Below are 26,179 nucleotides of genomic sequence, written 5' to 3'. Positions count from 1 at the left end.
CTCCCCCACCGCGCCCTGCGCCCCGCAACCCTCCCCGCCACGCCCCGCAGCCCTCCCCCGCCACGCCCCGCGCCCCGCAGCCCTCCCCCGCCGCGGCCCGCGCCCCGCAGCCCTCCCCCGCCACGCCCCGCGCCCCGCAGCCCTCCCCCACCGCGCCCTGCGCCCCACAACCCTCCCCGCCACGCCTCACAACCCTCCCCCGCCACGCCCCGCGCCCCGCAGCCCTCCCCCACCACGCCCCGCGCCCCACAACCCTCCCCGCCACGCCCCGCAGCCCTCCCCCGCCACGCCCCGCGCCCCGCAGCCCTCCCCCGCCGCGCCCCGCGCCCCGCAGCCCTCCCCCGCCACGCCCTGCGCCCCACAACCCTCCCTGCCACGCCCCGCGCCCCGCAGCCCTCCCTGCCACGCCCGCGCCCCGCAGCCCTCCCCGCCACGCCTCACAACCCTCCCCCGCCACGCCCCGCAGCCCTCCCCCGCCATGCCCCGCGCCCCGCAGCCCTCCCCCGCCGCGCCCCGCGCCCCGCAGCCCTCCCCCACTACGCCCCGCGCCCCACAACCCTCCCCCGCCACGCCCCGTGCCCCACAACCCTCCCTGCCACGCCCCGTGCCCCGCAGCCCTCCCCCACCACGCCCTGCGCCCCACAACCCTCCCCGCCACGCCCCGCGCCCCGCAGCCCTCCCCCGCCGCGCCCCGCGCCCCGCAGCCCTCCCCCGCCACGCCCTGCGCCCCACAACCCTCCCTGCCACGCCCCGCGCCCCGCAGCCCTCCCTGCCACGCCCCGCGCCCCGCAGCCCTCCCCGCCACGCCTCACAAACCCTCCCCCGCCACGCCCCGCAGCCCTCCCCCGCCATGCCCCGCGCCCCGCAGCCCTCCCCCGCCGCGCCCCGCGCCCCGCAGCCCTCCCCCACTACGCCCCGCGCCCCACAACCCTCCCCCGCCACGCCCCGTGCCCCACAACCCTCCCTGCCACGCCCCGTGCCCCGCAGCCCTCCCCCACCACGCCCTGCGCCCCACAACCCTCCCCGCCATGCCCTGCACCCCGCAGCCCTCCCCCGCCACGCCCGCAGCCCTCCCCCGCCACGCCCCCCGCAACCCTCCCCCGCCACGCCCCGCGCCCCGCAACCCTCCCCCGCCACGCCCCGCGCCCCGCACCCCTCCCCCACCACGCCCCGTGCCCCACAACCCTCCCCCGCCATGCCCCTCCCCGCCACGCCCCGTGCCCCGCAACCCTCCCCCGCCACGCCCCGCGTCCCGCAGCCCTCCCCCACCACGCCCTGCGTCCCACAACCCTCCCCACCACGCCTCACAACCCTCCCCCCGCCACGCCCCGTGCCCCGCAGCCCTCCCCCACCACGCCCTGCGCCCCACAACCCTCCCCGCCACGCCTCACAACCCTCCCCCGCCACGCCCTGCACCCCGCAATCCTCCCCCGCCATGCCCTGCACCCCGCTACCCTCTCTGCCACGCCTCACAACCCTCCCCCGCCACGCCCCGCACCCCGCAACCCTCCCCCGCCACGCCCCGCAACCCTCCCCTGCCACATTCCACTGCCCCCTCCCCTCCCCAGCACACCCCACCCGCGCTCCATCCCCCACCACGCCCCACGCCCCTTTCCTGCACCATGGCCTGCAGCCCTCCCCCGCCACACTCCACTGCCCCCTCCCCTCCCCAGCACACCCCACCAGGGCTCCATCCCCCACCACTCCCTTCTTCCTTCCCCATGCCCCTCCCCGCCACGCCCTTTCCTTCTCCTTCTGTGCACTTCCCATCTCCCCTGCCTCGCCTGCCCCCACTACACACCTGGCTCCCCACCCCCCACACCTACCTCCCGTCCCCTCCCCTCCCCTCCCCTCCTACGCTCCTCCCCCTACCATGCCCTGCTTCCTGCCTGCAACCCTCCCCCACCCTCTCCCCTCCCCCTTCCCCTCCCCCTCCCCACCCTCTCCCCCACCACAGCCCCCTCCCCTCCCCAGCACACCGCATCCGGTACTCCTTCCCCCACCACGCACTTCCTCCTTCCCTGTGCCCCTCCCCCACCACATTCCTCCCCCACTTCTCCCTTCCCCCACCACATTTACCTTCCACCCTCTCCCCCACCACACCCCATCTCTTGCTATATGGCCTGCTCCCCTCCCCCCACCTACCTCCCCTTCCTCTTCCCCACCACAGCCCTCCCCCCGCCTACCTCCTGTCCCCCCCTCGCAATGCCCCATCCCCTGCCCCACGCCCTGCTCCCCTCCCCCACCTACCTCCCCATCACACTCCTCCCCCCCCGCCCACCTCCTGTCCCCCCCTCGCAATGCCCCATCCCCTGCCCAACGCCCTGCTCCCCTCCCCCCACCTACCTCCCCATCACACCCCTCCCCCCGCCTACCTCCTGTCCCCCCTCGCAATGCCCCATGCCCTGCTCCCCTCCCCCCACCTACCTCCCCACCACAGCCCTCCCCCGCCTACCTCCTGTCCCCCCCTCGCAATGCCCCATCCCCTGCCCAACGCCCTGCTCCCCTCCCCCACCTACCTCCCCATCACAGCCCTCCCCCCGCCTACCTCCTGTCCCCCCCCCCCGCAATGCCCCTGCTCCATGCCCTGCTCCCCTCCCCCATCCCATCTCTGCCAAGGTTGCTCTATCCCCCCCCCCAGCTCTGCTGGTGCCTCCCCTGCCCAACCTGCAGCCCCTGCCCTCACGCCACACCTGCTCACTAGTAACAGGCTAATGGAGAGCTGGCCAGGCACAGGAGCGGCCGTGGCACGGTGTGTCCAGCAGAGGGCAGTGGTGCACGCACAGACACACCTTGCACGTGGGGCTCGCACACTTCCCCTACTCCCCCTGGGGGGGCTGAGCCAGCTCCTCACTTCAAGCCCCCGCAGGCAGAGCTGGGAGGTCGCCCATGGTGCTGGCAGCTGTGGGGGAGGGGGAGCTGAGCCCCTGCCCCCGCTGGCGCCTGGTGCCGGGGGAGGGGAGGGGGGGCAGGTGATGCCATCAGCTGCTCCTGGGCTCCAGGTGTTTGTGTGACTCACCCCACAGGTTAACCCGTTGGCCGCTGCCCCTACCAGGCTTGCTGCTGGGTGTGGGGGGAGGCTGGGGGCATCACATACACTGTGACTTGCTCACGCAAACAGGGCATTGCACGCACATCGACTTGCACCCCCACGGTGCACTGTGCACACACTGAATCGCACACCTGTGCACGCACACACTGCATTGTTCACACCCCCGGCACACACACACACACTGCAGTGCACTGAATTGCACACCTGTGCACGCACACACTGCATTGTTCACACCCCCGGCACACGTGCACACACACACACACACTGCAGTGCACTGAATTGCACACCTGTGCACGCGCACACACTGCATTGTTCACACCCCCCGGCACACGTGCACACACACTGCAGTGCACTGAATTGCACACCTGTGCACGCGCACACTGCATTGTTCACACCCCCGGCACACACACACACACTGCAGTGCACTGAATTGCACACCTGTGCACGCACACACTGCATTGTTCCCCCCGCACACACACACACACACACACTGCAGTGCACTGAATTGCACACCTGTGCACGCACACACTGCATTGTTCACACCCCCGGCACACGTGCACACACACACACACACTGCAGTGCACTGAATTGCACACCTGTGCACGTACACACTGCATTGTTCACACCCCCAGCACACGTGCACACACACAAACACTGCAGTGCACTGAATTGCACACCTGTGCACGCACACACTGCATTGTTCACACCCCCCGGCACACGTGTGCACACACACACACTGCAGTGCACTGAATTGCACACCTGTGCACACGCACACACTGCATTGTTCACACCCCCCGGCACACACACACACACACACTGCAGTGCACTGAATTGCACACCTGTGCACGCACACACTGCATTGTTCACACCCCCGGCACACACACACACACACACTGCAGTGCACTGAATTGCACACCTGTGCACGCACACACTGCATTGTTCACACCCCCGGCACACGCACACACACTGCAGTGCACTGAATTGCACACCTGTGCACGTACACACTGCATTGTTCACACCCCCGGCACACGTGCGCACACACACTGCAGTGCACTGAATTGCACACCTTTGCACGCGCACACACTGCATTGTTCACACCCCCAGCACACACGCACACACACACACTGCGGTGCACTGAATTGCACACCTTTGCACGCGCACACACTGCATTGTTCACACCCCCCGGCACACACGCGCACACACTGCAGTGCACTGAATTGCACACCTGTGCACGCGCACACACTGCATTGTTCACACCCCCCGGCACACACACACACACTGCAGTGCACTGAATTGCACACCTGTGCACGCACACACTGCATTGTCCACACCCCCGGCACACGTGCGCACACACACTGCAGTGCACTGAATTGCACACCTTTGCACGCGCACACACTGCATTGTTCACACCCCCGGCACACACGCACACACACACACACTGCGGTGCACTGAATTGCACACCTTTGCACGCGCACACACTGCATTGTTCACACCCCCGGCACACATGCGCACACACACCGCAGTGCACTGAATTGCCCACCTGTGCACGCACACACACACTGCATTGTTCACACCCCCGGCACACACGCGCACACACTGCAGTGCACTGAATTGCACACCTGGGCACGCACACACTGCATTGTTCACACCCCCGGCACACATGCGCACACACACCGCAGTGCACTGAATTGCCCACCTGTGCACGCACACACACACTGCATTGTTCACACCCCCGGCCCACGTGCACACACACACCGCACTGCATACCCCCTTGCGACGGGGCGGGGCGGGCAGGTCCATGCTCCGGCTGGTGCTGCCGTCAGGGCACAGGAAAGGATCAGATAAGATTAGGGAGCCCTGGGGTGACGCAGCGTTATGAGCCCTGGGGCAGGCAGGGAGGAGCTTGCGGAGGGCTCTGCTGATCGGGGTCAGAGAATCCTAGAGCTGGAAGAGACAAGTCCAGCCCCCTGCCCGAGGCAGGACCAGCCCGACTCAGTCATCCTGGCCAGGGCTTGGTCAAGCCGAGACTTAAACACCCCTAGGGATGGAGACTCCCCCCTGCCTAGGGACCCAGCCCAGGGCTTCCCACCCGCCTAGGTGGGAAATTAGACCGGGTGTGATTAGGGTTGCGGGGGGAGGGGCACTTCCACGGCAGTTCAGGCCAGGTCAGTGCCCTGTGGCCAGCCGCAGCTGCACGGGGTGGGGGCTGGGAAGGCAGGAGGGAGCCATGCACAGGGCCCTCTGTGCCCACAGCGAGCAGCCCACCCCGGGGATCCCCCTGCACCCCACGAGGCCTGACAGCCCTTGGCCCGGCTCAGAGCAGCACAGCACAGGCAGGGCAGGGGGAAGAAACATAGCGCCCGTCCTGGGAACAGCCCTGTGTCTGGTGGCTAGAACAGAGGGCTGGCGGGCAGGTGCCTGGGTTCTATTCTCCTCCATGGAGCCTCCGAGGAGCCCCCTGCCTCAGTTTCCCCACCCACGACACAGGGCCGCAAAGCTGAACTCCTGGGTGTTTGCAAAGGGCTTTGGACAGAGGCCGCAGGAGAAAGCAGAAGCCAGAACAAACAAGGCTTTGGCTCAGTGGGCTTTGCTCCTCCCTCCCCGGGCAGCCAGCCTCCCATGGGCCTGCCTCCGCCCCCTCTCCCTGGGGCCTCCAGGGGACAGATGGAGCTGGCTTTGGACTCGCTCCAGGCTGCCAGCGGGGCTGTGAGCAAAGCCCTCGTGCACACCCTGCCCCAGGTGCACAAGGCCCAAGCTGGTGACTCACCAGGGCCCCGTCCCACCGCGCTCGTGCCCTGCCCGAGGCAGGTCTCTGCCCACATGCCAGGCTGAGCGGGCACAGCCAGCCACACATCAATGCAAGGGGCAGCCAGGCAGCTTCGGGGAGGGAAGATGGGGCTGCCCAGACCCCGGCCCAGATCAGGGTCCCGTCTCCGTGGAGTGGTGGGGAGCCGCGGCCCAAAGCAGCAGAGGGACCAGAACTCGGGTACCCAGCCTAGCCCCCACCCATGGGACCAGGCTGCGGCTAACCCTACGGCCCTGCCTTAAGGGAAGGGCCTGTGACTCGTTCCCCACCCTGCGCTTCGGGCAGCCTGGGGCCTGTCCCCTCCAGGGCGACCCCCACCCCCTCAATCACCGGCCCCAGGCAGCGCCAGCGCTGAGCGCCCCGAACGCACCGGCCCCTGCTGCTCTCCGGGCCCGCGCTGGCCACTGGGACCGAGCCCATCGCTGGAGCCTCTGGGCCCGGCCGGCTCGGAGGGTAAACAAGGCGTCGGAGCATCCCAGCCCCGAGCTGGGGGAAAGCAGAGCCAGGACGTGATGTAAATATAGCGCCGGGCTCCAGTTTCCTGCTTGACATTTCACTGCGGGCGGCTCCGGCAACGGCCGCCTCCTGGCTCCCGGCCTGGGCAGAGGACAAGGCGGGGAGCCCCAAAAGCAGGGCCCCGTGAGGACCTAGCCCCGTTCCCCAGCCTCCTGCACTGGGCCTTGGCGGGGGCAGGGATACCCAGCGCAGAGCCCCCCAGCCCGGAGTCAGCACCACCCCAACCCCACCCCCGCCAGGACGGGCCAGGGCTCCACTACCCTTCCCGGCGCTCGTTCTGGTGCAGCAGAGACCGGGCACGCTCGGGTCACGGCACGGCCTTGGCAGGGGCGGGGGTGGCGCTAGAGGCTCTGAGCTGCCCAGGCAAGGAGCCAGCCAACACCCCCTCCCTCCTGCCCAGCCCCACAAGCTTGGGGTGCAGCCAGGCCTTGGTGGGGGGCAGGGGCAAGGCAGGGAGCTGGGCAGCAATGCCCAATAACGGCCAGTCACCCCGAATGAGAGCAAACCCCTCGCCCCCAGCGGGCACGCTGCCCGCGCACGAACTCACACACGAGTGCCCACAAACGCACCTCCCATCAGCGCAGACAGACACACGGACACAAACGCCCCCCCTCCGCTCACCGACCTGCCCAGCCAGGGCTGGCCCAGGTCTGCCTCGCTGCAGGAGAGGAGCATGGGCCGGGGGACCCAGGCGCTGGGGGCCCGCCCGGGTGGGGCGGGGGGCCCAGCCGTCTGCGGAGCTCCAGGGGCCTGGCTGCCTGCAAAGCCTGGCGGTGGATTCGGGACGGGACGGGCGGGGACCCGGGGCTGCAGGGGGGAGGAGGGTGTTGGCTCAGCCCCAGGCCCCACGCTGCAGAACCCCCTGCAGGCCAGGCCTCCCCCCGCCCCCCGCCTGGCTCGAGGGGTCCCGTGGGCTCCAATCAAACCTCGCACAGTTCACAGCTGCTGGCACACACAGCTGCTAGTGCCAGAGGTTGCAGAGGGAGACACAGACACGTCTGGCACACGCGTATGCACACACCAGCACCTGGCAGGCAACAGGCCTGGCACACGCGTGTGCATGCACACCTAGGCACCCTGCAGACAACATGCCTGGCACATGCGTGTGCGCACCCCAGCACCTTTGCACGGGTGCAAAGTGATGGAAGAAGAAGGGAAGAGACTTGTGTCAAGGCCCAGTGAGAGTCACACGTGGAACCCAGCCCCCTCCCCAAGCGCATTGCTGGGCAGAGCAGGGTTGCTCAGGGTGGAGGGGGGGCTGTTATTGTAGGGTTGTTCAGGGGGAGGAGGGCTGTTATTGTAGGGTTGTTCAGGGGGGAGGGGAGCTGTTATTGTAGGGTTGCTAAGGGGGAGGGGGCTGTTATTGTAGGGTTGCTGAGGGGGAGGGGGGCTGTTATTGTAGGGTTGCTAAGGGGGAGGGGGGCTGTTATTGTAGGGTTGCTAAGGGGGAAGGGGGCTGTTATTGTAGGGTTGCTAAGGGGCACGGGGGTTGTTATTGTAGGGTTGCTAAGGGGGAGGGGGGCTGTTATTGTAGGGTTGCTGAGGGGGAGGGGGGTTGTTATTGTAGGGTTGCTGAGGGGGAGGGGGGTTGTTATTGTAGGGTTGCTGAGGGGGAGGGGGGCTGTTATTGTAGGGTTGCTGAGGGGGAGGGGGGGCTGTTATTGTAGGGTCTCCCACAGGCTGAGCCCTAAGGCAATCCCTGATTTACAAGGGCAGGGAGTCTGAGGCAAGGAAATGGGGGGGCAGGTCCCCCAGCCCCATGTGCAGGCAGCAGTGGCTGGAGCCAAAGACCCAGTTGCCCCGCGGGGTCCCCTCTTCCCCCAGGCCCAGCCCCTGCCGGCTCCAGACGCCTTCCACCTGCTCCGGCTCTTACCAGCGCTCCAGCTCCGGCTCCGGCTCCGGCTCCGGCTCCGGCTCAGGGGTGGGAGGGTGCCAGCCCCGCCTCCTTATTTACTGACCCATGACGACAGGGAGCCAGTGTCCCTGCCCCTCCAGTCCTGGGAGAACCCAGGAGTCCTGGCTCCCAGCCCCTGCTCTAACCACTGGACCCCACTCCCCTCCCCGAGCTGTTCTGGGCGCACGGGCCGCTCCAGGGGTGCTGCACTCTAGCACGGTGCCACTGGACAGGCAGCGTGAGCAGGAGATGGGACCCGGGGGGGCGGTCCCAGACCGGGGATAACGACCTGGCCCCCAGGTGTTCCGGATCCCCCCGTGCAGGGGTGCCTGGGCCGGGTGCTGCCCAGACTGAGGCGCAATGAGCCCAGAGTCTTGCCCAGGGTCGTACCGGGACAGTGCGACCCCCCAAGGGGCAGCCTGTGCTGGGGGCCGGCCCCCCGGCGGCGCTTTGGGACGGGGAGCGAAGGGGAGCGGGACCGCGGGCTGCGCCGGGAGGAACGCCCCGAAGGGGGCAGGTGACGCCCCCCAGGCTGTGCTGCACCCGGACCCCCGGGGGCCCAGCGGGTGGTGCTGGCGTGACCGGGGGCCCCTCGGGGCAGAGCCGGCAGGACCGGGGCAGCGCGGGGGCAGATCGGCCCCTCACCCGCCGCCAGGACTCAGTCACCCCAGGCTCTTACCCCGTCCCAACGCCTCAGGCCGGAGGAAACGAATCGACTTACCTGGAGCAGGGGAGGGGGGAGCAGAGTCAGCCACAGGCCACGTGGCCCCCGCCAGGGTCCCCGCCCCCCCGGCACAGCCAGGGCCCCCCCATATGGCACAACGCCCCCCCCGGCACAGCCAAAGTCTCTCCTTCTCCCCAGCACATCCAGGCCCCCCCAGCACAGCCACACACACCCCCAGTACAGCCAGCCCCCCAACGATGGCACAATGCCCCCCCCAGCACAGCCAGCCCCCGCACAATGGCACAACGCCCCCCCCGGCACAGCCAGCTCCCCCACAATGGCACAACGCCCCCCCCCGGCACAGCCAGGCCCCCCACAATGGCACAACGCCCCCCCCAGCACAGCCAGCTCCCCCACAATGGCACAACGCCCCCCCCCGGCACAGCCAGCTCCCCCACAATGGCACAACGCCCCCCCCCGGCACAGCCAGCTCCCCCACAATGGCACAACGCCCCCCCCCCCGGCACAGCCAGCTCCCCCACAATGGCACAACGCCCCCCCCCCGGCACAGCCAGCTCCCCCACAATGGCACAACGCCCCCCCCGGCACAGCCAGCTCCCCCACAATGGCACAACGCCCCCCCCCCCCGGCACAGCCAGCTCCCCCACAATGGCACAAAGCCCCCCCCAGCACAGCCAGGCCCCCCACAATGGCACAACGCCCCCCCCAGCACAGCCAACTCCCCCACGATGGCACAACGCCCCCCCCAGCATAGCCAGGCCCCCCACAATGGCACAACGCCCCCCCGGCACAGCCAGCTCCCCCACAATGGCTCAACGCCCCCCCCGGCACAGCCAGGCCCCCCACAATGGCTCAACGCCCCCCCCCAGCACAGCCAGGCCTCCCACAATGGCACAACGCCCCCCCAGCACAGCCAGGCCCCCCACAATGGCACAACGCCCCCCCCGGCACAGCCAGGCCCCCCACAATGGCACAACGCCCCCCCAGCACAGCCAGGCCCCCCACAATGGCACAACGCCCCCCCCAGCACAGCCAGGCCCCCCACCTGGCACAGCCCCGGCAGGGTCAGGGCCCCCTCCACGCAGAGCCAGCCCTCTGCCATCAGCAGCTTTCCCAGCCGGGGCAGGACAAGGTGACTCCTCAGGGCTCTTCCAGCAAGGGCACCTCTGAGACCTTGGGACTGGGCCGTGGGGCTGTGACGGCGCGTTGGGGTTTCCCCGTCTCCTGCCCCCCCGAAATGGCACGAACAGACCCCACCAGCCGGTAGCACAGAGGGAGTTTATTGCTTCTCCAGAACACAGCACAGATGTCACCTGGTTCCAGGAACTGGGGCTAGGAGGCCTCAGTGCCCCCCTTGAGATGGGGGGTGGCTGGGCCCCACAATCCCAGCCCCCTCCCTAGCTCCTTCTCCCCTGCTTCCCAGACAGACACTAACCAACCCTCTTCCAGCCCTGCCCCCAGCCAGGGGCGGCATCCCCCTTCCTTGTTCCTCTCCATGGGGGGTTGCTGGTCGGACAGGCTCGGAGCCCCCTTGCATAGCGACTCACCCCCTGGCCTGCTGGGCCGTGCTGTAGCCAGCAGCCAGTGGGGGTCACCCACAGCCCACTGCCCAGCACAGCAACCAGCAAGGTACCCCTGTGACGGCGCGTTGGGGTCCCCCTCTCCTGCACCCCGAAATGGCACAAACAGACTGCACCAGCCGGTGGAATAGAGGAAGTTTATTGCCTCTCCAGGGTACAGCACAGCACAGATGGAATCTGGTCCCAGAGCTGGGCTAGGATGCCTCAGGCCCCCTTGAGATGGGGGAGACTGGGCCCCTAAACTCCAGCCCCTCTCCCTAGGCTGTCTCCTCCATGCTCCCAGACAGCAACTAACCCACCCTCCTCCAGCCCTGCCCCCCAGCCAGGGCAGCATCCCCCTTCCTTTGTTCCTCTCCATGGGGGGGTGTCTGGTTCAACAGGTTTGGCGACACCTTTGCATAGTGAGGTTTTCCCTGCTGGGTCTTGCTCCAGACAGCAGGGGTCACCACAGCCCAGCAAGTACCCCCACTACGGCACACCCCCACTACGGCACAGGGGGCTAGTGGTTAGAGCAGGGGGCTGGGAGCCAGGACTCCTGGGTCCTCTCCTGGCTCAGCCACAAAGGCCCCAAGCGATGCAGGGGGCGGGGCACAGGTGGCGATGGCTGTGCCGGCCGCCCCGCCCCCTCCCCTCGCCTGCAACCAGAGCAGCTGCCCCTTCCCAGACTGCAGGGGCAGGCGGCTGCTCTGAGAGCCCCCCCAGCAGAAAATCCAGGGGGGCAGGGTCGAGCTGCCCTCTCGTGGGCCCAGCTCCACAGCATGTGCAGGCCCGGGAGGGGACCCCAACTCCTCCTGCCCCGCCCCAGAGTGAGGGATGGAACCCAGGAGTCCAGGCCCCCAGTCCCCGCTGCTGTAACCATGGGAGCTGCCCTGGTCACGTCCCGTCGGTGGGGGGCAGCACCCCCAAGATCAGCCTTCCCGGCTCCCTGGACACCGGCGCCCCCCAGAGATTGGCCCCCCCAGAACCCTGGCTCCCCAGGACACTGCCCCTTCACGGACTGGCTCCCTGGGGTCCCAGGTCACTGGCACCCCCCTAAAATTGCCTCCCTCCGCTCCCTGTGGCCATGGACACCCCTCCCCCCGAAATGGGCCCTCCCGGCTCTCTGTGGCCACGGACACCGCCCCCCCCCCCGAAATGGGCCCTCCCGGCTCTCTGTGGCCACGGACACCGCCCCCCCCCCCCGAAATGGGCCCTCCCGGCTCTCTGTGGCCACGGACACCGCCCCCCCCCCGAAATGGGCCCTCCCGGCTCTCTGTGGCCACGGACACCGCCCCCTCGAAATGGGCCCTCCCGGCTCTCTGTGGCCACGGACACCACCCCCTCAAAATGGGTCCTCCCGGCTCTCTGTGGCCACAGACACCGCCCCCTCAAAATGGGCCCTCCCGCCTCTCTGTGGTCACAGACACCCCTCCCCCCGAAATGGGTCCTCCCGGCTCTCTGTGGCCATGGACACCGCCCCCTCAAAATGGGCCCTCCCGCCTCTCTGTGGCCATGGACACCCCTCCCCCCGAAATGGGCCCTCCCGGCTCTCTGTGGCCACGGACACCCCTCCCCCTGAAATGGGCCCTCCCGGCTCTCTGTGGCCATGGACACCCCTCCCCCCGAAATGGGCCCTCCCGGCTCTCTGTGGCCATGGACACCCCTCCCCCCGAAATGGGCCCTCCCGGCTCTCTGTGGCCACGGACACCGCCCCCTCAAAATGGGCCCTCCCGGCTCTCTGTGGTCACGGACACCCCTCCCCCCGAAATGGGCCCTCCCGGCTCTCTGTGGCCACGGACACCCCTCCCCCCGCAATGGGCCCTCCCGGCTCTCTGTGGCCACGGACACCCCTCCCCCCGCAATGGGCCCTCCCGGCTCCCCAGGGCCACAGGACACCCCTCCCCCTGCAATGGGCCCTCCCGGCTCCCCAGGGCCACAGGACACCCCTCCCCCCGCAATGGGCCCTCCCGGCTCCCCAGGGCCACAGGACACCAGGGCCGGGCGGGTTTACTTCCCCCCTTTCCGGGCCCCGCTGGGTCCCCAGCCCTGGGCCTGACCCCTGCAGGGCTGCCTGGTCCAGCCCAACTTCCCCTGCCGCTTATCAGCCCCATCAGCCTGCGCTGCAGCTTCCTGTGCCACTCGCCGCAAGGCCACTGGGGCGATAAGCCGGGGTGGGACGCGGTGCCGGGGGGGCTGAGCCAGGCCCCACAGCTGCACCCAGAAGGGGGGATGGGCACCAGGAGCCGCTCCAGTGCCAGGCCCCCCGCAGGGGAGCAGCTGGGGCCGATCGCCAGAAGCCGAGGGCCCCGAGAGGGGGTGGGGGGCAGGGAGGCGCCTGGCCCGGGGCTCGGCCAGGGCAGCCCCCCACAACACTGGCAGGATCGGGGCCCATCAGCCGCGCCCAAGGAGCTGGCAGCGGCCCGGCCTTCCGGGCAGGGAGCAGCAGCCGCTCGCCGGGCCGTGACGCCGCTTTCGCTTCCCCTGCAGCCTGCGGGCGCGTGATCTGCACAGGGGGCCGGACACGGACGCAGCCCGGACTGAGCCCCCCGGCAGGCTCGGAGCTGGGACCGGATCCCTGTCTGATCCCTGGGGACCTGCCCTGGATCCCTGCCTGCCCCGTCTGGTCCCCAGGGACCTGATCCCCTCCTGACCTGGGCCAGACCACTGGGCCCAGATCCCCACCCCCATGGGTCCGCCTCATGGGGCCACTGAACGTGGGCTCCAGCCCTCCCCCTCTCCAGTGGGGTTTGTCCTGGGGCCACGTCAGCTGGGCGGCAGGTTCTGTGGTCCGCTGGAGCTGGACTCATTTTCAGAGATGCAGGGAAGGGGCTTCAGAGCAACCCCCCCCCAGGCACCCTCCCCCCGCACTGGGGGTCCTGCAGACCCCGCCCCCGAGACCAGGGCCCCCTTGGCCTGGTGTGGCAGACCCAAGGCAGCCGCTGCTCCAGGATCTCAGTCTAAGTCGGGGAGGGGAAACCGAGGCACAGAGCAGGTGGGGACAGAACCTAGAGTCCGAGCTCGCGGCCCTGGCCCAACGCTCCCGCTGTCCCGCTCTCTGCGCTGCCTGGGCCCGGCTGCGCCAGAATCCCCATTTCTCTCGCCCCCTGCTCCCAGCCCGGCACGGGACGGTGCTTGGCCTGGCGCCCGGGGGCCAGCCCCCTTTCCCACGTTTACACGCAGCTTGGCGCTGTCTCCTGGGCAGCCCTTCTATGGCAGAGACCCACTGCCAGGGCCCCGAGTCCTGCTCCCCCGGCTGGCCACAGCAGCTGCCCCTCTGGAGCCGCACTGGCCGAGAGGCCCAGGCGGGTTACGGTGCGGGGGGGGAGGCACAAAGGGGCTTGCCATCCCAAGCAGGAGGGGAAACTGAGGCTCAGAGCAGGGCAGGCCATGGCAGAGGAGGGGCACAGTGCGGGTCCCTGAGGTCCCAGCAGCCCCGCAGCCCTTCCAGCCGGGCCCCCACGTGCTCAGGGGGCTGGTGGTTCTCCAGCCCCCGAGCGACGGGGCCCGGCTCTGTGCCGGGAGGGGGCGGGAGCCACGCAGCAGAGCCATGGCCAGGCAGGTTCCTTATGCACGGGGCAGGGCCTGTCTACACCCAGAGCCATGGGGCCGGGCGGCGCAGTGCCCCACACAGGCAGGCAGTGCAGTGCCCCACACAGGCGGCGCAGTGCCCCACACGGGCAGGCAGTGCAGTGCCCCACACGGGCAGGCAGTGCAGTGCCCCACACAGGCGGCGCAGTGCCCCACACGGGCAGGCAGTGCAGTGCCCCACACAGGCGGCGCAGTGCCCCACACGGGCAGGCGGTGCAGTGCCCCACACGGGCAGGCGGTGCAGTGCCCCACGTAGGCAGCGCAGTGCCGCACACGGGCAGGCAGTGCAGTGCCCCACACAGGCGGCGCAGTGCCCCACACGGGCAGACAGTGCAGTGCCCCACACAGGCGGCGCAGTGCCCCACATGGGCAGGCAGGCAGTGCAGTGCCCCACACAGGCGGCGCAGTGCCCCACATGGGCAGGCAGTGCAGTGCCCCACACGGGCAGGGCCATACCACACGTGGGCAGCGCAGTGCCCCACAAGGGCAGGGCCATACCACACACGGGTGGGGCAGTGCCCCACACACGGGCGGGGCAGTGCCCCACACACGGGCAGGACCATACCACACACGGGCGGCTCAGTGCCCCACACACGGGCAGTGCCCCACACACGGGCGGTGCCCCACACACGGGCGGCGCGGTGCCTGTGACAGTACGTCGGGGAGCCCCCAACCCTGCCCCACATCTGCAGCCAGAGGGGAGTCTCAGGCGGCAGGTAGAACAGAAGGTTTATTGTTCCGAGACACAGCGTGACGCAGGATCGATGTTAAGGCCGGAGCCGGGGGGGGGGGGGGGGGAGGGCTCCCGGGCCCCTCACCCCTTTTCCTGCTCTCAGCCTCCTCACTCCTCCTAGCCCAGCCCAGGCTGACCCACACTCCCAGCCCCTGCTCACTCGCCCCAGGCAGCCCCACCTCCTCCATTGTCCTCCCTGGTCCGAGGTTATCTGGAGGTGAGAGGGTGAGGGTTAGGGTCTGCACATACCGCCCCAGTGAGTCATCCCCCCCATGCAGCACCTGGGGAAACTGAGGCACCCCCACCCCCACACAGTGTCACTGCAGAGCTGCATGGGACAGTCGGATCCCACAGAGGCCCACGGTGACTGAAACCCCCGAGCGAGCGAACACCGGGTGACAGAAGCAGCCGGCCCCCCATGGTGTCACAGGGCCACACTGAGGCAGAGGCTTAGGGGGAGGTGCATGGAGACTGGTGTTTAGAGCAGGGGAATGGGGGGGCTGGGCGCCAGGACTCCGCATTCTCCCGGGTCTGGGAGGGGAGTGGGGTCTAGTGGTCAGAGCAGCGGGGGCAGGCAGCCAGGACCCTGGGGGGTCAATAGCTAGTCACTTATGTGCTCTCTGACTGAGAACGAGTGCCTCAGTTTCCCCACAATCCAGAACGGAGGATGATGCCCTGCTGGACACAGCGGCTCCACAGAAGCCGGCCAAGTGCCGGGACTCCTGGGGTGGCCGATAAGCCCCTGGCCCTGGGGGTGCTACACTGATGGCCTGGCCAGGGTGAGAACCCAGGCACCCTGGCTCCCCAGACTGTGGGGGAGGTAGCAGAAGCCCAGAGAGCAACTCCTGGGGACGCGGGTGCAGATCCGTCCCCTCCAAGGGGCACTGGAGACCCAGCCCCGGGGCTGTCAGGGCCTCTCCCGCCCAGTGCCCAGGCTGGGGGGCACTGGCCCCGGGCTGGCGGCAGGAGCCCGCTTCTTACCCGCCCCTGTGCTTGCGGTGATGCTCCTGAATGCTCCTGTTCAGCCGCAGCCTCGTCAGGAAGGTGGACGAGCTGCTTGGGAAGAAGACGGGCGATTGGGGGGGCCGGGCGGCGGCACCCCCCTTGGGCCCGGGCGGGGGGGCGCTGGGCAGAAACGCCTCGTCGTCCAGTTGGCTCAGCAGCTCCAGCTCGGGGATCTGGGGCAGGCTCCTCCGGGGCCTGTCCTGAGCCATGGTGCGGTGCCCCCAGGCAGCCCAGCACACGCTGCTGTCCACACCCGGAGGGGGAGGCTGCGCTCCGGGGCTCGCTGGGCTGCAGGCCGGGCAGAGGCCGTGCCAGGCCAGCGGCTCCAGCAGGCCAGAGACACCCAGCTGGCACCGGGCCAGCGCCAGGGCACAGGCTGGTGCGACGGGCGGGGGGACCACGGGAGGCCCGAGGGACAGGCGCTGGGCGTCACTCCTTGGCAGGGCCTCTGGTGCCTGGAGCAGCTGCCGTTTGCCTGCCAAAGGTCCCAGCAACTCGGCTGCGCCTGGGAGCGGCCTTGCAGGGTGGGGCTCGGGGAGGGGGTACCCTGGGCCAGCCAGACGTGGCAGGCAGGGCAGCTCCCCAGCCCGCTCCCCCGCCTTCCGCGCCGCGAGCAGCAGGAACAGGAAAGCCAGCCGCGGTCCCGGAGCCGGGTGGGGGGAGAGCGGCTGTTCCCTTCCCTCCCTCCAGCGCAAACAGCCACAGCCGCTCCCAGCCGCTGCCCGAGACCTGGGACTGTGGGTAAGGGGCAGGGCTAGGAGCTGAGTCCCTCTGCGCGAGCCCTTTGCCACTCTGTGCCTCAGTTTCCCCAGGGGGCAGGAGCCCTGCCTTAGTGACCTCAGCTCAATTCTCCAGATGTTTCCATTCTAACCGTGCCCCCCTCAGCGCCAGCCCCCCCCCCCAGCTCCCTTCCCTCTACCCCCCCTCCTCCAGCTCCCTTCCTTCTGCCCCCCTGCTGGCTCCCTTCCCTCTGCCCCCTCCCCTGCTCCCTTCCCTCTGGCTGGGGCTGGCATGGTGCTACCATAATACACCTAATAAACTATACCCAGCACACTGGGTCCTACCATAATACACCTAATAAACAATGTACAACACCCAGCACACTGCAGCCTACGTAATACACCTGATAAACAATGTACTGCACCCAGCATACTGGGGACCGGGCTATGGTTGTGTCTCCCAGGCACTACCATAATACATCCAATAAACAACATATAGTGCCCAGCACACTGGGTCCTACCGTAATGCACCTAATAAACAACGTAGAATGCCCAGCACACGGGGCCTGGGCCATGGCTGGGAGTCCTGGGCACTACCGTAATACACCTAGTAATGAATCTACTGTGCCCAGGACTGTGAGGCCTGCCAGGGCCATGGTTGGGGCTCACAGGATTACCGTAATACATCTAATTAATGATGCTCTCAGCTGGGAAGGTGCTACCACAATACACTTAATAGTCCTGCCACAAGGATTAGAGGGCAGGCTGTTGTGGAGGCTTCTCCCCTGTGCACTCCACCTACCTGACTCTCTTCATCCCCAAGATGGGAGACTCCCGCTGGGACAAGCGGCTCTGCTGCCCCAGCTCCCCACCCCACGACATCACAGCCTGTTGCTATGGGGAAATCGGTGATGTCAGCGAGCTCACACCAGGAGCTGGGCAGAAGCTGCTAAACAGAACCATCCGGGCTGGGGCAGGAGCCTGGGAAGGGGGCAGAGGGGAGGCCGGGCTCTGCATGGAGGGGCCCTCAGCCAGGCTCTGGACCCGGAGCCAGGAGCCTGGCAGCACAAATCCAGGAGGGGGCTGGGGCTGGTCTCGAGGGCTCTGGATATGGCCAGGAGCAGGGGAGCCAGGGCCACCCAGTGCTGGCAGAGCGGTGGGACTGGTGGGCAGGGCCAGGTCTGCTGGGCTCTGTCCCTGTATGGGAGCAGACACGCCTCGGGCTGCCGGGTCCCAGGACTGTCCGGAGGGGCTGGTTCAGACGAGGGCCGGGAGGGGTTACCAGTTACCCGGTTACCATGCATGGGGCCAGTTAGCCTGCGGTTTAACTGCTTAGCATTTTTAAGGGGATTTGACATCCCTGGTCGGCCGGCCCAGTTCTTTCTCTCTGAAGGAGGCCCTGCTGCTGTAGCGCCCAGGGGGGAGAAGTGCTGGGGTCCCCCTCACATCCCACTGCTGCCACCAAAACCCGCACCCAAGGAAGAAAGGACCAAACGCAGCTGGGTTTCCCTGAGCCACTGCTGCCCCCTGATGGCCACTGGCCGCTACTGTGCTGAGGGCCGGCGGCGAGGGGGGCAATTTTCAGCGGGTTGCTGTTGAGTGGGTTGGATTTGCTCTGCAGTGAGCAGCGGGGTCCGGGAAGCGCCCCCAGAGCAGGGACCCCCCAGCCCGAGGTGACCACACCAAGGTAGGGGGTGAGTCCCCAGGAACCTGGCTGCAGCCTGTGGGCTACAAGGACTCTGCCCCGCAGGAGAGTGGAAGGGGAGGCCCCTGGTCAAGGGAGCAGGGTCTCAGACCCATGGCTGGCCCATGGTACCCGGGTCATGCAGAAGCAGGAAAGGTCCCACAATAGCCCCCCCCCCCCACGCACTGGCCTTAGCTCCACTCACTGAGCGACACTCGGCCCGTGCCCAGGCCCCAGCGGGACTCGTAGAACCCACGGCAGCTCAGGGCCGGAGGGAGCCCAGCGCCCCACTGCGCTGCGCTGCAGCCGGGGGAACTCATCCGGCGGGGCAGGGAGCTCTGCGCAGCAACTCAAGAGCCGGGCGGGCACCATTCCCCACTCTGAGTCCCTCCACCGTCTCTGTGTGCCTGGCTCCGGGGGAAGCAAGTGCTCCAGGGCCAACTTTGCACAAGGGTTTGTGTGTGCGATTGCACGCCCACTAGTGAAAGCACACGCTCAGAAATTTCAGGGAACCGGGGCACCGGAGCAGCTGGGAGCACCGGGGGAAGCACAGCAGGTGGTGTCAGCCCCACAACGCTCAGAACCTGCCCCGTATTCGTGGGCACTGCCTCGTGGTATCCGGTCTGCTGCTGAGCTGTTGGCCCCGCCAGACCCGAGCATGCCTGGGACAGCCCGGGGAGCTGAGCTGAGCTGCCGGCGGGAGGCTGACCGGGCTCAGAGGCACCAAGGGACACGCCAGGCCTGGAGCGACAGACTTGATCCCAGCAGCGCGGGGGCGGCGCAGGGCTGCAGCTGAACCAGCCGAACGCGGCTGCGGCGGCATCGCCAGGCCTGGCCACAGAGCCCAGAGCCCCAGCCCCACAGCAGCGCAGGGCTCTGATCCTGGCCGGGCCCTGGGTGGCACCGGACTGCAACACGCACGCGACTCCAGGGAGAAGGGGAGCGGCACAGACTCTTGGGGAATCTGCCAGCCAGGTGCTCGGCAGGGCAAGGGGAGAGCCAGGCTTTCTGGGGGCGCAGTGACAGCCGTGCAAAAAGCACTTGCCACACAATTGTGCAGGGCCTGCTGCGCTTTCTGCGGGCCACCAGGGGGCGCTCTGCGCAAGGCAGGTGACCCAGGCGAAGGGGGAGCCGAGTCCCGGCTTTGCAGCTGCCACAAACGGGCCAGAAGCGGCAGCAGGAGCAGGGGGAAATTCAGCCTCCGGCAGCCCCTTCTCACTGGCCCTCCCAGCCTGTGTGGTGGGGACCCCAGTTTGGAGCTGCCTGGCTGGCCCCCCGATCGGTGCTGGCACCAGATTTTGGGCCGGCCATTGTGTGTGCACGTGTGTGCGCACATGTGTGAGTGCACGCGTGTGCGCACATGTGTGCATGTGAGTGCACACGTGTGTACACAGGTGTGCATGTGTGTGAATGCACGTGTGTGCACGTGAGTGTGAGTGCATGTGTGTGTACACAGGTGTGCGTGTGAGTGCACGTGCTGCCCCAGGTGTATGCTAGCTCGGGGCTGTGTTTTGGCCAGTGCTAGGCAGTGCCCCACCCAGCCGTGCTTTCAGGGAACACCAGCCGCTGGCGTGGACCCTGGAGCTTGCTGCGAGCTGGGGGGGGCAGCAATTCCCGGGGCTCTGGGCCTGTTCAGTTGTGGCGGGAGCCCTGGGCAGTGTGCAGCGGGCGGTGGGGGGAGGCGAGCCCCAGGCCCCTCGTCCGCCCGAGGCCCTGCCCCTTGCAGGAGCACGGAGCAGCCCCCATGCGGCCCAGCGGCCTGGCAATGCCACTGCCCCCCATTTCACTGCCTCTGACCGGGCCCGAGCTGTGGCAGATGCAAGCAGAGCAGGAGCAAAGTAGAGAGGCAGCCCCAGCTGCAGGCGGGTTCCCTCCATCGCCGCACGCCGCCCATTAGCGGCTGATGCCCGAGCGCCCCGTGGGAGGGGCAGGCAGAACTGGGAAGGGCCCGCAGCTGGTTAGGGATCTGCCTTTAAAATGCCCCCCCCCCCCCCCGAATTCACAGCGGCACTATCGTGTGCCCAACACCTCTCCACCGGGCTTTGCTAAATGCCGACTCGTTAGCGCCAGCTTCACGGAGCAGCTAATTGTTAGTAATTACAGTCGCACCCATCCAGAGCCGCCTGAGCCAAGCACTGCACAAACAGCACCTCAGAGACCCAGCTCCAAGGAGACTGGAATCAGTACAGGCAGGGGAAACCGAGGCACAGAGGGGGCTCGTCTGCAGAGGAGGCGTTTCTGGGCGTCTCCCTGAGCAGGGTGCAAACAGGAGCTGTCCCAGGGCACTGCCAGAGCGGGGCGACCCCCAGCCTCGAGCAATATGGGAGGAGCCCGGAGCCCCGTTCCCAGCCCAGCATGGCCCTGATCTCAGCCGGGGTCTGGCCCAACAGGCCCTGATCTCGGGGGGGTCTGGGGGCGCCCGGCCTGATGGGCCCTGATCTCGGGGGGGGGTCTGGGGGGCGCCCGGCCCGACGGGCCCTGATCTCGGGGGGGTCTGGGGGGCGCCCGGCCCGACGGGCCCTGATCTCGGGGGGGTCTGGGGGCGCCCGGCCCGACGGGCCCTGATCTCGGGGGGGTCTGGGGGCGCCCGGCCCGACGGGCCCTGATCTCGGGGAGGTCTGGGGGCGCCCGGCCCCACGGGCCCTGATCTTGGGGGGGGCTGGGGGCGCCCGGCCCGATGGGCCCTGATCTCGGGGGGGTCTGGGGGCGCCCGGCCCGACGGGCCCTGATCTCGGGGGGGGGTCTGGGGGCGCCCGGCCCGACGGGCCCTGATCTTGGGGGGGTCTGGGGGCGCCCGGCCCGATGGGCCCTGATCTCGGGGGGGTCTGGGGGCGCCTGGCCTGACGGGCCCTGATCTCGGGGGGGTCTGGGGGGCGCCCGGCCCGACGGGCCCTGATCTCGGGGGGGTCTGGGGGCGCCCGGCCCGACGGGCCCTGATCTCGGGGGGGTCTGGGGGCGCCCGGCCCGACGGGCCCTGATCTCGGGGGGGTCTGGGGGCGCCCGGCCCGACGGGCCCTGATCTCGGGGAGGTCTGGGGGCGCCCGGCCCCACGGGCCCTGATCTTGGGGGGGGCTGGGGGCGCCCGGCCCGATGGGCCCTGATCTCGGGGGGGTCTGGGGGCGCCCGGCCCGACGGGCCCTGATCTCGGGGGGGGGGTCTGGGGGCGCCCGGCCCGACGGGCCCTGATCTTGGGGGGGTCTGGGGGCGCCCGGCCCGATGGGCCCTGATCTCGGGGGGGTCTGGGGGCGCCCGGCCCGACGGGCCCTGATCTCGGGGGGGTCTGGGGGTGCCCGGCCCGACGGGCCCTGATCTCGGGGGGGTCTGGGGGTGCCCGGCCCGACGGGCCCTGATCTCAGGGGGGTCCGGCGTGGGCCCATGCTAGAAAACAGCAACAAGGAGCAGAGATTCTGGCACCAGCCGCCCGGGGGGAGGGGCAGGCGGGGGGGGGGGGGCCCTGGCTGCGTCACAGGAAGCCGGCGGGTGACTCACCAGCCTTTAAATTTAGAACAAGACACTTCAGGAAGATTTTTGTTCCCTGCCTTGGAGACGCACCCGTCCCTCCCCCCCCCCGCCAACCAGGGAGCCCTCCGGTGGCCGGGCCCTGCGAAGGGGAGGGCAGGAACCGAGGCAGCGGGGGTGGAACAGGCTGGGCCTTGTCTACACTACAGCTCGGCAGGGAGCCAGCAGGGCTCTGGGTTCTAGTCCCATCTCTGGGACAGGAGGGGCTAGTGGTTAGAGCATGGGGGCTGGGCACTCAGAGTTCCCCAGGTACCCGCTGCTGCGGGCAGGTGGCGTGTGGCCCTCGGCACAGCTGTGAGCGAGGGCTCGGCTGCTGGCGACGGGCGGCCGGCAGAGCCTGCTGCGTGGGCGGTTAAAGCCATCACTCACGCTGCGGCTGGCGCCACGACGGCCCCCGGGGACCAGGAGCCGTCTGCCTGGGCCTGGGGCACAGCGGCACCGGCACAGCCATTCCCCGCCTGCCCCTGCATGGCGGGAAGTGAAATCCCTGCGCCTTTCCTAGGGGCCCCAGCGTTCCCGGGGCCCGTCCTCTGCCTCCCGGGCCAGGCGCGGCTCTGAGACACCCTGCGTCAGTGCAGGGGCCGTCTCCTGCGCTGCCCCCCCCCCCCCCGGACCGTCCCAGGGCCCCTTCTCCGCGGACTAGTCCATCATGGTCGCCCAGGAAGGCTCCAGCCAAGGCGCGCCAGGCGGCCCAGAGCTCAGGCTGGACTAGCACTGGATGGCAGAGGAGAGGGGTGCAGAGAGCAAAGGCCCAAGGACCCCAGCAGGACAGTGGCACAGCCAGGAACAGAGCCCTATGGTCCAGCCCCCTTCCCTCCCAGAGCTGGGCTAGAACCCAGGTGTCCTGCTCCAGCCAACAGCCTATGAACGCCGGCTCCTTGGACCGAGGCTGGAGCCTGCCTCTGCCTGCAGGATCTCACGGGGCCAGAGACCATCTCCTGGTCCTGTCCCAAATGCGGCCCAGTGAGAGCAGCCAGGCAAGGTCCCCGGCAGGCGGCTCCGGCTCGCCGGTGCAGGGCCAGACTTTGCGCCGAGGGGCTGCCCCCCACTGCCTGGGCGCTGGGGAGTCAGCCCCCCCTCCGCAGAAGCAAACGCTGCCAGGCCGAGCCAATGGGAGAGCAAACAAACCGGCCCCTTCAGGACCCAGGCCCCTGCTCCTGGGCTTTTAAAGGGCCACGGCAGGGACGCTGGGGAAAGGCTGGGTGAACAGGGCCAGGACACAATGATGCCCAGCGCGGCAAAGCAGAGCTGGATTCCCAGAGGGATGGTGTGTCTGCGGTAGCACTGGCAGCCCACTGTGCTGGGTGCTGCCCGCTCATTAGGTGTATTACGGTAGCACAGGCAGCCCCAGCCCTGGGACAGGCAGCCCACTGTGCTGGGTGCTGCCCGCTCATTAGGTGTATTACGGTAGCACAGGCAGCCCCAGCCCTGGGACAGGCAGCCCACTGTGCTGGGTGCTGCCCGCTCATTAGGTGTATTACGGTAGCACAGGCAGCCCCAGCCCTGGGACAGGCAGCCCACTGTGCTGGGTGCTGCACGCTCCTTAGGTGTATTACGGTAGCACAGGCAGCCCCAGCCCTAGGACAGGCAGCCCACTGTGCTGGGTGCTGCACGCTCGTTAGGTGTATTACGGCAGCACCTGCAGCCCGGCCCGGGCGGTGTCTCAGGGCTGGGGGCTGCTCCTCGTTCGCTCTATTAGCTATTGCCCAAGGCCCTGCTCCGCCACTGACTCCCTGTGGGACTTTGTGCCAGTTGTGGCGGCGGCGGGACCCCCGACCCTGCACCCCGTCCTCAGCCAGACGGGACTGAGCCGGCCAGGAGAATGGGGGGTTGTTGCTTCTCAGGGCACAGCCCAGCACAGACGTGTGTGGTACAGGAGTCAGGGCCAGGCAGCCCCAGGCCCCTCGGAGGGGGGGGTCCACCGGCCCCCAACCCCCGGTGCTCCGCTTAGTCTCTTCTCTCCCAGCCAAGGCTGCCCCCAGCCCCCCTCCCTTCGTTAGACCCCTTCCTCATCAGGGGAGAACCTGTTGGGCCATGGACTAGGTGGCACGAGGGCCCCACCGGGCCGTGCTACAGACACCGGCCAGCAGGGGTCACCCACAGCCCACGGCAACCAGCGAATGCCCAACCAGAGCGGAGCTACAGCCACTAGGGCGGACAGCCCCCCCATCACACCAGTCCCTTAGCCCAGTGGTCCCCAACGCGGTGCCCGCCCCCCCCAAAGATTGGGGGCCACTGCCGGGGCCTCTCTGCCTCAGCTCCGTGGGGCAATGTCGGTGTAAATGCACGAGAGGGCAGTGAGGGGCAGTGGGCAGTGCAGGAGCGGGGAGCCAGGACTCCCCAACTCCACCACCAGCCTCCGGCAGCTCCCTTCCCCTCTGAGCGCTCCCGGCCCCGTGCACGCCAGGGCCTGGGTCTCAGACGCCCGCCTGCGCTCGCCGATCCACGGCCCCTCAGCGGCGAGGCAGCCGGAGCTGGCGTCTCCCGCGGGAGCTGGCTGCACCCTGTTTGTTTGTTTACTTTGGCATCTATTTATCCTGAGCCCTCCGCACAGCAGACTGGAAACAGAAATGCTGAAGCGCCCAACAACCCCCCCCCCCCCCCCCCCCGCACACGCAGGGAATGGCTCCCGCGTCACCCACGCCCCTCCCGCGCCGGGCTGGCTGCTGCGCCGGATTTCACACTGCCGGTAATCACCGGTTCCCGGCCCCTTCCCACCATCTGCTCTGACGAGCTGCCAGCCTGCACCGCACACGCACAGTGTGTCTCAGCAGGAATTCAATTGTCACACACACACACACGCACGCACACAGTGTGTCTCAGCAGGCATTCAATTGTCACACACACACTCACACGCACAGTGTGTCTCAGCAGGAATTCAATTGTCACACACACACACACGCACGCACACAGTGTGTCTCAGCAGGCATTCAATTGTCACACACACACTCACACGCACAGTGTGTCTCAGCAGGAATTCAATTGTCACACACACGCACAGTGTGTCTCAGCAGGAATTCAATTGTCACACACACACGCGCACAGTGTGTCTCAGCAGGCATTCAATTGTCACACACACACACACACACGCGCACAGTGTGTCTCAGCAGGCATTCAACTGTCTCACACACGCACACACACACAGAGTGTCTCAGCAGGCATTCAACTGTCACACACACACACACACACGCACACACACAGAGTGTCTCAGCAGGCATTCAACTGTCACACACACACGCAGAGTGTCTCAGCAGGCATTCAATAGTCACTCGCACACACCCAGAGTGTTTCAGCACGCCCTCAATTGTCACTCGCACACACCCAGAGTGTCTCAGCAGGCATTCAATTGTCACACACACACACACAAACACACACACACACACACTCACACGGAATGTCTCAGAAGGCCCTCAATTGTCACTCGCACACACCCAGAGTGTCTCAGCAGGCATTCAATTGTCACACACACACACACACACACAAACACACACACACACACACTCACACGGAATGTCTCAGCAGGCCCTCAATTGTCACTCGCACACACCCAGAGTGTCTCAGCAGGCATTCAATTGTCACTCGCACACACCCAGAGTGTTTCAGCAGGCCCTCAATTGTCACTCGCACACACCCAGAGTGTTTCAGCAGGCCCTCAATTGTCACTCGCACACACCCAGAGTGTCTCAGGAGGCATTCAATTGTCTCACACACACACACACACACACACACACACACACTCACACGGAATGTCTCAGCAGGCCCTCAATTGTCACTCGCATACACCCAGAGTGTTTCAGCAGGCATTCAATTGTCACTCGCACACACCCAGAGTGTCTCAGGAGGCATTCAATTGTCTCACACACACACACACACACACACACACACACTCACACGGAATGTCTCAGCAGGCCCTCAATTGTCACTCGCACACACCCAGAGTGTCTCAGCAGGCATTCAATTGTCACACACACACACACACACACACACTCACACGGAATGTCTCAGCAGGCCCTCAATTGTCACTCGCATACACCCAGAGTGTTTCAGCAGGCATTCAATTGTCACACACAAAAAGAGTGTCTCAGCAGGCATTCAATTGTCACACACACACACACGGAATGTCTCAGCAGGCCCTCAATTGTCACTCGCACACACCCAGAGTGTTTCAGCAGGCATTCAATTGTCACACACACACACACACACAAACACAGAGAGTTTCAACTGGCATTCAAATGTCACACACACACACACACGGAGGCCCTCAATTCTCTCTCTCACACACACATACACACACAGTGTCTCAGCAGGCCCTCAATTGTCACTCACAGGCACAGAGCGTCTCAGCAGGCATTCAATTGTCACCCCCCTTGTAGCCTGAGTAGGAATTGTGGTGGAACTTAGGTGGGTAAGGAAAGGGAA

At 67.6% G+C, this 26,179-nt stretch overlaps 1 protein-coding gene across 6 annotated transcripts in view; it reads right to left on the bottom strand.

Annotated features, from left to right (window-relative positions):
* The window catches only part of PDE4A (phosphodiesterase 4A), a 103,593-nt gene that overhangs the window by 25,616 nt on the left and 51,798 nt on the right, over positions 1–26,179 (bottom strand). The window contains exon 1 of one of the 6 annotated variants that reach the window (XM_075917794.1): positions 17,360–17,454. The exons of 2 other annotated variants lie outside the window; for them this stretch is intronic. In XM_075917794.1, coding sequence (XP_075773909.1) covers positions 17,360–17,439 — 80 coding nt within the window. In that variant the 5' untranslated portion in view covers positions 17,440–17,454. Of the gene's footprint in view, positions 1–6,228; positions 6,878–6,999; positions 7,463–15,814; positions 16,690–17,359; positions 17,455–26,179 lie in introns of those variants that run through there. 3 more of the 6 variants (XM_075917792.1, XM_075917795.1, XM_075917793.1) reach the window with 3 other exon arrangements.

The sequence above is a fragment of the Pelodiscus sinensis genome, unplaced genomic scaffold (genome assembly GCF_049634645.1).
Source record: "Pelodiscus sinensis isolate JC-2024 unplaced genomic scaffold, ASM4963464v1 ctg101, whole genome shotgun sequence".
NCBI classification, from domain to species: Eukaryota; Metazoa; Chordata; order Testudines; family Trionychidae; genus Pelodiscus; species Pelodiscus sinensis.
Note: the sequence above shows the minus strand (reverse complement) of the source record. Positions and strands in the feature narration are given on the sequence as shown.